At 39.7% G+C, this 13620-nt stretch overlaps 1 protein-coding gene and 1 long non-coding RNA gene across 41 annotated transcripts in view; one reads left to right on the top strand and one right to left on the bottom strand.

The window, feature by feature from the left end:
• Positions 1–13620, top strand: part of KIAA0753 — a 64377-nt gene that overhangs the window by 16367 nt on the left and 34390 nt on the right. For 23 of the 40 annotated variants that reach the window (XR_013406032.1, XR_013406026.1, XR_013406031.1 and 20 more), the window contains 3 exons: positions 629–691; positions 1144–1359; positions 3326–3536. Coding sequence is in view for 32 of the 40 variants with exons in the window: in XM_077970113.1 (XP_077826239.1) it covers positions 629–691; positions 1144–1359; positions 3326–3536 (490 nt within the window). In the remaining 8 variants the exon portion in view is untranslated. Of the gene's footprint in view, positions 1–195; positions 594–628; positions 692–1143; positions 1360–3325; positions 3537–13620 lie in introns of all 40 variants that reach the window. The other 17 variants (XR_013406029.1, XR_013406027.1, XR_013406028.1 and 14 more) reach the window with 3 other exon arrangements.
• Positions 6588–8579, bottom strand: LOC144335300 (uncharacterized). The gene is made up of 2 exons (XR_013406051.1): positions 8215–8579; positions 6588–7341 (listed from the first exon to the last, which is right to left on the bottom strand). It is a non-coding gene; the product is annotated as an uncharacterized LOC144335300 (long non-coding RNA).

The following is a 13620-nucleotide window of genomic DNA, read 5'->3' as shown; positions in this document are numbered from 1 at the left end:
CTTTACGTTGTGATGGATTTTAAAAAAGTGTTTGTTGTGACTTTCATGCCTTATACATTAGTAAGCCTTTTACTCATTTCTGGTCACTGAAGTCACATGTTAGCCTTATTGCTTGAACCAAAAACTGTACTTTTTCATTGAAAAGAGCATGCCTGAGTTAGGTTTTGCACTGTATTCTTTTGGGTTCTATTTCAGTTCTTATTCTACACTGCTGCCGTAGAGATTGCTCTAAAACATGAATCTTACCATGTCAGACCTCTGCTTCAAAGACTTTAGTGGCTCTCTGTAACTTAGAGGACGAAAGCTAAACTCTTCAGCGTGGCGTGTAAGACTTCACGATCCGGTCCGCCTGCGTTTCCAGAGTCACCTCCACCTTCACTCCTTCATGTTAAATTCCTATTACACTGGGGACCAAGGGATGAAGGTGAACACTGCCTATTTACCATCTTGAACTGGAAACCAGTAACTGTTTTTTGGGTACATGAATGAAGAGCCTTTTTTCATTTTCAAGTGACTTGAATTAATAATGGTTATATTTGGACAAGATGAGATATATCGATGTATCCTTTTCTACAAAAAAGATCCATGGAAAGGTATGAAGTTTTCTTTTTTCCCCTTTACAAAACAGGTAAAAGAAATCCAGGAAGAATTGGATAAATTGAGTCCACATAAAATTAAACACACTAAGAAGGTATGCTGCAATTAAATTATTTATTAAATTATTTATAAATTAAAAATATTTATAAATATGAATATTATAAATTACTTATAAATTACATTTCCCAGTGTTTTGTTAGTATTGTGTAGGGCCCTCTGCACTAATGTTATTTTCAGTACTTGTAGAAACCTGTTAGTGAGGGAGCGAGCACTTTAAATATTCTGAATATGGTTGCCTTCCAAGGAACAGGTTCTAAAAAACAGATTTTTATTTTTGTTGCTGCTGGTGTAAGAAATTGGGAATAGTAAGGAAAAGACTGTCACTGGAAAACTGTAAACTTTAAACTCACTTTACTATGAAAAAGTTTTCACAATAGAAAGCACTTTATACAGAAAGACGACAGGCTGTACATATTCTTAGAAGTTGGGTGATTGTTAGCAAGTTCTGAGTATGGAAATGACTTCTCTCATCTTGTTTATTACCAGTCATGGGCAATGTCTAAGCTGGCGGCTGCCCATCGAGGAGCCATTCGGGCCTTACAGATGTTTGTCACTCAGTTTACTGACCGAGGGGAGCATCCACTTCCTGCTCGGTGTAGGGAACTGGGCAGCCTTATTCGCCAGCTTTCGCTTTGTTCTGCCAAGCTGGATGCGGACCCTTCTGTTCCTGATGTGGTTATAGATATTCTGCAACAAATTGAGGTATGGAATTGATTTCAATTTTTGTTAGAGGTGTATCGGAAGTAATGCTTACTATTACCTAGTTTCGTTAGGATTTATGGAGAATACAAGACAAAGCCATTACCTAGTGAATTAAAAGCTTTGCAGAGGGCAGAAGAAACACTTATTTTTATTTTGTTATTTTTACAGTCTAGTCTATGTTATCGTATTTCACTACTTCAAAAATTGGTGACTTGAATATAAAACATATAACAACTTTAAACCAGGTTCATTAACTAAACGGAATGTGCCATTCCCTGGCCCATGCCATTTGAGAAAAAAATGTATTAGCATAGAAAAGGAAACCAGTAAAGCATTCTTAGATTAGAATATCAGTGTTTAATTTAGATGGATTTTAGAAAAGAAGAAACACTTAAAGGTACAGTATATGGAATCAGAACCTTAAATCTTGTGATATAGCTAGAGAGTTCTAGAAATCACAACTGGCATGCATTAGACAGGAATTGATAGTGTTCTTGCTCTTGTATTTCTCTAGATAGATGAGATCACCTATAAATCAGCGTGGACAAATCCAGTAAACTTTGTTTTGTTTCTTTTTTCACTGGTGACAAAGATACCTCAATTTTATAGCTCTCTGAAGTTTGCATGGTGGTACCATATAATTTTGCCATTTGAACCTGTCTTTGGCAGTATGCTTTGCAATGGGTTTTACTGCTGTTGTACGGATTAAGCTTTTTTAGAAAAGCAAAAGTTGGAGAGATGACAGTTATTTTTCTTGAGAGCTAGAGATCAAATTCTGTCTTCTGACTCCCATGCTAGTATTAGTTCCCCTACACCATATATTTTCATCCACAAATAGAAAGGTGATCTTTATGTTAGTGTGGCATAGTAAGCTGTTAGCTGTAGAAGAAAGGTGGATAGTGGAGAGAATTCTAGACTAAATGACACTCCGGTTCTACCACCATTAACCAGCTCTCGGTGGTCTTTAAGGCCCCTTCTGCCTTCACAGTTTCATTGTCAAGCAAATATGATTGTGATTTTCATTGGTTGCATTCGTGTATATAGAGCTCACTGTGAGGAATGCTGTTGACAAATGCAGACCTTAGAATTTCAGGCCGCATCTCAAGTCATGTGATGCTTTTTTAACATATCCATAAGAAACGTTTATTGGCCGAAATAACTTCATTTAGAGTACACATCTTCATAATCCTAGAAAGGATCTGAAGAGACTCTCTAGTCCCTCTTCTACATTGTGAGCTTGAATAAGAGTACCTTTAACATAATGTTTTTTCAACAGAATGTTTATCTCCCCTGCTTTTCAAAATGCAAGAAATGGGTTATTTTTCCTGTTGTGGCCCTACACCATCTCACGGTGTATTGTCTTACTATGTTACTACTCTCTGAACTAAATCTTCCTGACTGTGTTCAGTTGTCCTTAATCTGTACTGACCAGGTGGAGACTGGGCCCTGACTTCCCAGTAATGAATGGGTGGGAACTTATTAGAGGATATGCCTCTTTTTAGGAAGGTGAGACACAGATCTTCTACTCTTATTGACCTATTAAGTATTCTTTAGTTCATGAAAATGTATGTTAGATATAGTATGTGTGTCCACTTGAAAGACTATTTGAGTTTATGAGATTTTTGTTGATGATTAAAATGCTTTTGAAGCAGATGGGATAATGTTCTGAAGACTATTGTTAATTTCTAAAATGATGATCCTTTAAGATTTGGATGCCTTTAAAAGTAGTCATATTCGTTATGTCTTTGCTATTGGCTTTAGTGAGCTACACATCTGAAAGTACTTGCAGAAATTGTTATTAATTAGATATCCTAAATAATAACGTTTTTTAAATTAAGATTATATTAACTGTTAGAGATAGCCATTTAATAACACATTTCCCTGGAGTCCTTATTTTCAATTTTGTGATTAAAAGTCGTACTTTTCTGAGATAAACTAAGAGAATAATTGATTGTTTTTGTGGCAGGCTTTGGAATCTCTCCTGGAAAAGAAACTGTCACCAAAAAAGGTGAAAAAATGTTTCAGTGAAATTCGGAGCAGATTTCCTGTTGGTAGCCAAAAGGCCTTAGAGAGATGGCCAAGTATATCACCAAAGGGTGAGAGGAGGCCCCTCACAGCAAAGGGCACATGCCCACAGGAAACAAGTCAACCTTCCATGGCAAAGCAGCTTCTTGCCGGTATGTGTCTTAAAGTGTTTGTTGCAAGATATTTTATTCATTACAATTATCTGTGCTGTAACAGTTACTGCACTGAGGGGAAAGTCAGGATTTAGGACATAGCCCACAACAGATGAACTTTAAGTAGGATCAGTAGATAGCAACCAAGATGCTCCCTCAGGCTGGAGGCTGGAATATTCTATAGAGGAAGGTTGAGAAAGTAACATTTCCTTTTGCTACATCATAGTGTTTGGGCTACCCAAGGCAAATTCCCATAGAGCTGGAAGTTAGAACCCTACTTTAAAAAAAAGTTTATTTACAATGATAGAGATATATACACACACAGAGACACACACATACATTATATATATATATATATTTTTTTTTTTTTTTTTTTTTTTCCTCAGATAAGTTTTTGTTATTCTAAGAAGTGGAATTGTTAGGTGATACAGTATGCGCATTTAAACAGATACTGCCAACTTGCCCCTTAAAAGTGGGCACACATTTATGTCTTGACTAGCGGTGACATCAGTATGTATTTCCACTCATCTTCACCAAGTATGTTATATAAAAAAATTTTGAAAGCTTTCCAGTCTCAGTGGACAGTGGCATCTTCTTGTTTTCTGTTGCATTTCGTGATTCCTGGTGAGGGTTGTCGTTTCTTCGCATGCTCCTTAGCCGTGTTATTTCCTCTTCTGTAATTTGCCTGTTCATATTCTGTATCCATCTCCCTGCTTGGTTTTAAGTGTTTTGCTTATGGATGTGTATGTTAGGATACTGCATTTCGTTGGTCTGAGGTACACATTTGAATGCTCCTGAAATCATTATTAATTGATGACAACTTGTAGTTAATTGTAACAGTTTAAAATTGTAAACATTTTAAACATTTAAAAATTCCTGGTGAGGTATAAAATACTGATGTGTCTTATAATTGATGTTTTAGATTTGATGAAATATGGGACTTTGTTGGTTAACTCTTGTATTTCTCTAGATAGATGAGATCACCTATAAATAAGTATGGACAAATCCAGTAAACTTTTTTTTTTTCTTTTTTCTTTTTTTAATTAAAGTAGAACATACAAGTTGGGGGCGGTGGCTCACACCTGTAAACCCAGCACTTTGGAAGGCCAAGGCAGGTGGATCGCTTGAGCCCAGGAGTTTGAGACCAGCCTGGGCAACATAAGTAGACCCTGTCTCTACAAAAAATGCAAAGGTTAGCCAGGAGTGGTGACTCACGCCTGTGATCACAGCTACTTGGAAGGCTGACACAGGAGGATCACTTGAGCCTGGGAGGTGGAGGTTGCAGTGAGGTGAAATTGCACCACTGCGCTTCAGCCTGGGTGACACATACAGATAGAAAAGTACACAAAATAATGTAGATTTATAGCTCAATTAATTACCAGAAAACAAAAACATCTGTATAACTGCTATCCAGGTCAAGGAATAGAACATTACCGGCATCTAAGAAGTTCCCCTTTGAGTTACCCCTTCCAATGTTTATCTTCTTCATTTTCCCCAGATTATTCTGATTTTTTTTTTTTTTGAAGTGGAGTCGCACTCTGTTGTCCAGGCTGGAGTGCAGTGATGCGATCTCGGCTCACTGCAACCTCTGCCTCCCGGGTTCAAGCAATTCTCCTGCCTAGCCTCCTGAGTAGCTGGGATTACAGGTGCGCACCACCATGCCCAGCTAATTTTTGTATTTTTAGTAGAGATGTGGTTTTACCATGTTGGCCAGGCTGGTCTTGAACTCCTGACCTCAAGTGATCCAGCTGCCTCAGCCTTCCGAAGTGCTGGGATTACAGGCGTGAGCCACAGCGCCTGGCCTATTATTGGAGTTTTTAATTGTTTTAGAGTTCTGTATTCAATCTACTTACATTTAATGAGATTAATGACATATTTGAACTTTTTTCTGCCTGATTTTATGTTTCATTTGCCAAAGTTTTTTTCTTTGTTGTAATTTACTACATTAATCAAAATTTTATTTCATTTTTTCCTCATTGATTTGAAAGTTATATTTATCAGTCCAGAATTCAGTTGATTTATTTCTCAATCTGCCACTATTCTGTGGAACCTAAATAATTGAGTGTTCCACTTCTACCACAAGTGTAACTGTAAGAGACAGGAAAAACCAAACTGTTTTTCCTACTTACTTAAGACTGTCAATACTTCACCTCTGACACCAAATGAGTAGGGTTTTGCCATACCAAACAATTCTCCAGGGGACACCAACTGGGTATCCTGTAATTCAACTCAGTCCTGACACTGTCTCCCTGGAATTAGAGTCAGATACCACGGGTTAAGGTTCAGTCCCATAAGACAATCCAACTTCAGACACCAGTCACAAGTCCCAGGTTGTGACCTATGCTTCTGAGTGACAGGCTATAAAATTGGGGCTTCCTTGACCCCCTCCTGGGGTTTGCTAGGATGGCTCATAGAACTTAGAGAAACACTTTACTTATGTTTACCCATTTATCATAAAGGGTATTATGGAAGATACAGATGAACAACCAGATGGAAGAGATGTGTAGGACAAAGTGTAATATGTGGAAGGGCACAGAGCTTCCATGCCCTCTCCAGGGGAGCCACCCTCCAGGACCCCCCACATGTTCGCTATCCTGGGAGCTCCTCAAACCCTGCAGTTCTGGGATTTGTTTTTTTCTTTTTCTTTTTTTTTTTTGAAACAGAGTCTCGCTCTTGTTGCCCAGGCTGGAGTGCAGTGGCGCGATCTCGGCTCACCGCAACCTCCGCCTCCCGAGTTCAAGTGATTCTTCTGCCTCAGCCTCCCGAGTAGCTGGGATTACAGGCATGTACCACCTTGCCCGGCTAATTTTATATTTTTAGTAGAGACAGGGTTTCTCCATGTTGGTCAGGCTGGTCTTGAACTCCCATCCTTAGGTGATCCACTCGCCTCGGCCTCCCAGAGTGCTGGGATTACAGGCGTGAGCCACCGCACCCAGCTAGTTCTTGGATTTTTATGGAGACTTCATCACATAGGCATGATCGATGATGAACTCAATCTCCAGCCCCTCTCCCCTTCCTGTAGGATGGAGGATGGGACTGGGAGTTCCAAGCTTCTAATCATGGCATGGTCTTTCTGGTGACCAGCTCCAAGAGTCACCTCATTAGAGAAAAAAAAAAGAAAAATGCTTCCTTAGCCAGGAAATTCCAAGGGATAAGACCTCTGTGTCAGGTACTGGGGTTAAAGACCAAATATTAGGAAAAAAAGATGAACCTAGCGCCCCTATGCTAGGGAAATTAGAAGGGTTTTAGGAGCTCTGGGCCAGAAACTGGGCTCGAGACCAGATATTTATTTTTTATTATATTACAGTAAAAACCTAATTTGTTCATTTACTATTAGATATTTATTCACTTTAATGGGATGTTCGCTCTCCTTCGTTGGTAGGCAGGTAAAACTAATATAGTGTCTTCCTTCTAATTTAGAAGTCTGCCTTTGCCAGCCTTTTCCTTGAGGGTGGGTATCAGATTTATTTGTCCTTACGTCCTCTATGATGAGCCCAGCATCTGCCACATAGTTAGGCACTTAAGTGCTTGTTGAAAGACTCTATGAAGAAATGTAATTGAATAAGAAAAGATTTCTGAGTAGCAAATCATAGTAACTTGAGTTCGGGGTGCTAGGGAGCTCATTTTGATAGACTGGAGGAAATGGAGAGAACATTCCAGGCCAGCACACAGAGAAGTGTTTGCTAAAGGAGTTAGAAGATTTGAGGTGCTCATCAGCTGACTAGTGAAAAATGGAGACCAGTTTCAGAGAGAAGCTGGAAAACCTGCTAACCTAAAACTCATTACAGGAACAAATGTAGGAAAGCTGGGAGGCAGAGGGGAGAAATTTGGACCAAGGAGACCTAGATTCTAGGCCCACCTCTGCCAGTTTGTGAATCTGGGTTGACTTAATCTGTCTGAATCTTATTTATTTATTTATTTTGAGACATAGTCTTGCTTTGTCGCCCAGGCTGGAGTGCAGTGGCATGATCTCAGCTCACTGCAAACCCTGCCTCCTGAGTTCAAGCGGTTCTCCTGCCTCAGCCTCCGGAGTAGCTGGGATTATAGGCACGTTCCACCCTGCCTGGCTAATTTTTTGCATTTTTAGTAAAGATAGGGTTTTACCACGTTAGTTAGGCTGGTCTTGGACTCCTGACCTCAGGTGATCCACCTGCCTCGGCCTCCCAAAGTGCTGGGATTACAGGTGTGAGCCACCGCGCCCGGCCTGAATTTTTTCATCTATAAAATGGGAAGGATAGTCTTTGTGTTTTGTGACTGACTTAGTTGTTGTAAGTGGCAAATTATCTAGTTGCTAAATGCTGTAAAAATCTAAGGTGGCATTTTTAGTTTTAATAATAGCACTAAGTTATTAAGAAAAGGCTAGATTATGTTAGGCATTTTCTAACTAAGGAAACAAATCTTTGGTGGCTATTTTAAAAGGAGTTTTGGGCCAGGTGCAGTGGCTCATGCCTGTAATCCCAGCACTCTGGGAGGCCGAGGCTGGCGGATCATGAGGTCAGGAGATCGAGACCATCCTGGCTAACACGTGAAACCCCGTCTCTACTAAAAATACAAAAATTAGCCGGTATGGTGGCATATGCCTGTAGTCCCAGCTACTGGGGAGACTGAGACAAGAGAATGGTGTGAACCCGGGAGGCGGAGGTTGCAGTGAGTCGAGATCGCACCACGGCACTCCAGCCTGGGCGACAGAGTGAGACTCTGTCTCAGAAAAAAACCAAGGAGTTTTGCGTGGCTATAGAGAAGTAAACTTCAGTTGTCTGGAAAACGTATTTATGGGGAACAGCTCTATGGTCCCTGACAAGGCAGAATGAATGGGACTTACGTGGGACCGAAAGCCAGAAGACTTGGCTCTGCCACTCCTTGGGAACCTTGAGTAAAACACTTAAGGTTTTGGTAGCCCTCCTAGTTTTATTTTATATTTGTTGTTTTTTCTTGTTCTCTGGATTTCAGAAGGTTACATTTTCCTATTTCTGTCTTAGGTATCACTCTACCCAGTTCTTCCATTCTGATTTCCTAAGGTCTTCTCTTCCCCACCCACCCCTGAAAAAATACCCTGGGGAGCCACTGGGATGGAAAACCCTCCCTGTGTCCTCTTCACTCGGAGTATACGCCTGAGCCTGATTTGATCAGCTGTCTTGTGATTTACATCAGAGTTGGCTGGTGCAGTTTTTTCGCAGCTTCTGAACTGTTCTTGCATTGGTTGATTCCATTAGTGTAACTTGTCAGCGATGAGGATGGTGGCTCCCTTCCCACTACCAGCAGTATCCTCAAACTCACTCCTAAAACTTATGCTGTGTTTACATGCTGATTTATGCAAATCATTACTGGAAAGGTATCAGGACCTACAGTCAGAGTTGCTTTGATGTATATAAGCTTGGGAGTTAAATAAATTACAGACCAAGGATTTTGGATTTTTTTTTGTTTTGTTTTGTTTTTCTGTTGAGACGGAGTCTTGCTCTGTTGCCTAGGCTGGAGTGCATTGGTGCGATCTCAGCTCACTGCAAGCTCCACCTCCTGGGTTCACGCCATTCTCCTGTCTCAGCCTCCTGAGTAGCTGGGACTACAGGTGTCTGCCACCATGCCCGGCTAATTTTTTGTATTTTTAGTAGAGATGGGGTTTCACTGGGTTAGTCAGGATGGTCTCGATCTCCTGACCTCATGATCCACCTGCCTCCAAGGATTTAGTTTTACCATTCTTTTCTTCTGATTTATATTTCCTTGCTATGTAACTTCTTTTTTTTTTTTTTTTTTTTTTTTTTTTTGAGATGGACTCTCGCTCTGTCACCCAGACTGGGAGTAGCTGATACTACAGGTGCACACCACCACACCCAGCTAATTTTTTTGTATTTTTAGTAGAGATGGAGTTTCACCATATTGACCAGGCTGGTTTTGAACTCCTGATCTCGTGATCTGCCCACCTCGGTCTCCCAAAGTGCTGAGATTACAGGCGTGAGTCACTGCGCCCGGCCCCTGTGTAACTTCTGTAGCTTTGATAAGTACCTAATTAAAGGATGTAGTGACAGGAAATCTGACCCTTGACTGACTGTTAAAGTAGTCCGAATGTAGTTTTCCTTTGTTGTGAAATATTTAAAATATACAGAAAGGAATAAAAAGAATAATATTGTATATCCACTACTTAAATTTAATAAATTTTAACATTTTTGCTTTAATTACTTCAGAATTTTGTTTCTTAGAAATAAAATACAGCACAGGTTGAGCATTCCTTATCCAAAATACTTGGAACCAGAAGTGCTTTGGATTTAAACATTTTCTGGATTTTGGAATATTTACTTTCTACCTACCGATGGAACATCCCAAACCCGAAAATCTGAAATGCAAAAGGCTCCAGTGAACATTTCCCTAGAGCATTATGTTGGTGCTCAAAAAGTTTCCACTTTTGGAGCATTTTGGATTTTGGATTTTTGGGATTTGGGATGCTCAACCTGTAGTCCCTTCTTATCCAAGGGGATACGTTTCAAAACTTACCCCAAAGTGGGATACCCAAAACTGAGGATAGCACCTAGCTCATTTGCTGTCATTTGGAACACATTTCTGTTCATGTCTTCCAGCCACTAATTTAATTCTTTTTCCATCCTAAGTATCACTCACTATGGCCATAACTTGTCAGTTTGAGGTGTGACAACAAAACTAGCTTTGAATTTCTTTTTCCTTCTTCACAATTTCACGAAAAGAAGATTCATTCTTACTAGATTCAGTAATAGCAGCATATGATTTTTTTTCTCTTTCCTTATTAAGTGGAGAACTTTACCTTTTCGCTGAAAGGGGACGTTTTCCAGCTTCTTCAGCATATCTGAATTGCCAGCATCGCTGTAGTTGCTCTTTGAGGCCATTGTGAAGGCAAGTAAGGGTTACTGGAACACAAGCACTGCAATACGAGACAGTCGTTCTGATCGCCAAGACAGCTGCTAGGTGACTAACAGGCAGGGAGCGTCTACAGCATGGATACACAGTTTAAAACTTATGGGCGGGGCGCGGTGGCTGACGCCTGTAATCCCTGCGTTTTGGGAGGCTGAGGTGGGTGGATCACCTGAGGTCAGGAGTTCGAGACCAGCCTGACCAGTATGGTGAAACCCCATCTCTACTAAAAATACAAAAATTAGGCGTGGTGGCACACACCTGTAATCCCAGCACTGTGGGACGCTGAGGCTGGTGGATCACTTGAGGTCAGGAGTTTGAGACCAGCCTGGCTGGTCTTATAAAAATATAAGACAGGTCTTATATTTTTAGACCTGTCTGTACTAAATATATAAAAATTAGCTGGACGTGATGATGCACCCTGTAATCTAAGCTACTCGGGAGGCTGAGACAGGAGAATTGCTTGAACCTAGGAGGCAGAGATTGCAGTGAGCCGAGATCGTGCCACTGCACTCCAGCCTGGACAAGAGAGCAAGACTCCGTCTCAAAAAAAAAATAAAAATAAAAAAATAAAAATAAAACGTATGAATTGTTTATTTCTGGAATTTCCCATTGAATATTTTTGGACCCAGGGCTGATGAGGGGTAACTGAAATTGAGGAAAGTGAAACCGGATGACAGTACAGTTGGGGCCCCTTTTGTATTTTTCTCCTCATTCCATTCTCTTTCTCCCTTACTAGAAGTTACTATTGTTATTATATTATAGACCCATTCTGTTTTTACATTTGTACTGCTTGTGTATCTGTCATATATAGTATTGTTTTATGTAAATATCTTACCGTATGCATCATTTTGCAGTTTGCTTACCCCCTCCACTTATGTTTGTAAGGTTTTTTCATATTGATACATTGACACATGAATTCTAATTTATTAATTTTACTGCTGTATAGGTTTCCCTTAAATGAATATACCATAGTTTATTTCTCAGCTCTTATTGATGGATATTTTGGTTGTTCCCAGTATTTTGCTTTTATAAACAGTGATGAAGTGAAGTGAATATCTGTGTTCCTGGCTTCCTCTGTCCACATGTTAGAGTTCCTTTAGGCTGAGTATATACCTAGGAGTGAGCTTGCTGGGTTGCAGTGTACAGGAATCTTCAACTTTACCATAGCAATCAAGTTGCTTTCCAAAGTAGTTGGGGAATTTACTGCCATGCTAGTAGTCTGTAAGAGTACTTGTTTTTCCACATCTTTTTATGGATTTAAAATACCTCATTGTTTGAATATTTTTGATTCTAGTGAAGTCAATCATCTTTTCCTATTTTTATTGACAATTCAGATTTTCTGTCTAAATTGCCAGTTTCTATCTTTTGTCTGTTTCTCTATTGGATTGTTTATTTGTCTTATAGGTTTGTAGAAGTTCTTTATATAGTCTGGATATTGGTCCTATGTTAATTATACACAGATCTACTTCCAGACTTTGGCTTGTCTATTGACTTTAAGGATGTCTTTTTGTCAAATGGAAGTTGTAGTTTGGTTCAATTAAGTTCAAATATGTCAGTATTACATTTGAGCTTAAGAAAGTCACTTCTGCCCTGGTGTCATACTGATTGTCTCGTGTATTTTCTAATTAAAGCTTTAAAGTTTTCTTTCCACATTTAGGTCTTCATTCCATTTAGACTTTAAGTGTCCAATGCGAGGCAAGGATTCTGTTTTATGTTTTTCTCTACGGATGCTAGTGGTCTTAGCACTGTTTTTTGAACAGTGTAGTTCATACTCACTGAGTTATCATGCTGCCTTTGTCACATCCATGAAGTCTCATTGATTTCTGCCTGTGTTTGCATCACTCCCACACTGCCTTTAATGTTTTCTCACTAAGACTTTATCTTTGGTCAAGTAAGACTGCTGCCTCCACCAACTCCCCACTTCGCTGGTTGTTCTTCAAAGTTATTTGGGCTATTGGGATTTTACTCTGTATGAATTTTGGATCAACTTATTTAGATCCTTGAAAAAAAATCTGCTAGGGCTTTAATTGAATATGCGTTTGAAATTATGGATTATTTGGGGGGAGAACTGACATCGTTATGGTCTATTCATTCATGAAAACAATTTATTTAGACTGTCTTTCATGTCCTTTACCCTTTAAATTTTTCTGTAAAAGCCTTATACCTCTGTCATTAGATTTCTTCCAACATGCCTTATAGTTTTTGTTGTCATGTTAATGAGATTTTTTTCTCTTATATTTTCTATTAGTTATTTTGATATGTGGAGATAATACTGATTTTCTGTTTTCATCTTCTTATATCTGGAAACCTTGCTGACCCCTCTTCTCAGCTGTAATAGTCTTTCTGTACAATCTCTTTGATTTTCTGTATTGTCTCATTTTCAAATAAAGATAGCTTTATTTCCTTTCCCATTGCAGGTTAAATGTCTTATATGGAGTTCAGACTTTATTCTCTATCAAATTAGGACCCATGGAAGGTTTTGAGTATAGAAGTGACATTTATTTATTTATTTATTTATTATTTTTGAGATGAAGCCTCGCTCTTGTCCCCCAGGCTGGAGTGCAGTGGCGCCTTCTTGGCTCACTGCAACCTCTGCCTCCCAGGTTCAAATGATTCTCTTGCCTCAGCCTCCCGAGTACCTGGGATTACAGGTGGCTGCCACCACGCCCGGCTAATTTTTGTAGTTTTAGTAGAGATGGGGTTTCACCATGTTGACCAGGCTGGTCTCGAACCCCTGACCTCAGGTGATCCACCCACCTCGGCCTTCCAAAGTGTTGAGATTACAGGCGTGAGCCACCGTACCTGGCCAGAAGTGACTTTTAAATATTACATTTGAGAAGAACAATTTTGGTAGCCAGAAGACAGTGTGAAGATAAACAAGAGATCAGTTAGGAGACACTGTTATTCTAGTCACAAGATACTGCAAGCCTGACCTTGGGTAATAGCAAAAGGGAAGGAAGGGCAGAGATAAATGTAAGAGCTATTTTAGAATGAGGATCAAAGGGACCAGGTAAATGAGTAAAGATGAGAGCGAAGATTCAGGCAGTCAGCCGTGATACCTAGGTTTCTGCTTATAAACCCGCCGTAATATTCATAGGAGGAAGAACAGTGTTGACAACAAAACGTCTGCTTCTCAGCAAGGCTAGGATAGATATTTGGAGCCTATCTGTGTATAGCTAATCATTCTCAGAGATTTGATTTGAAT

This window comes from Macaca mulatta, chromosome 16, assembly GCF_049350105.2.
Source record: "Macaca mulatta isolate MMU2019108-1 chromosome 16, T2T-MMU8v2.0, whole genome shotgun sequence".
NCBI lineage: Eukaryota > Metazoa > Chordata > Mammalia > Primates > Cercopithecidae > Macaca > Macaca mulatta.
Note: the sequence above shows the minus strand (reverse complement) of the source record. Positions and strands in the feature narration are given on the sequence as shown.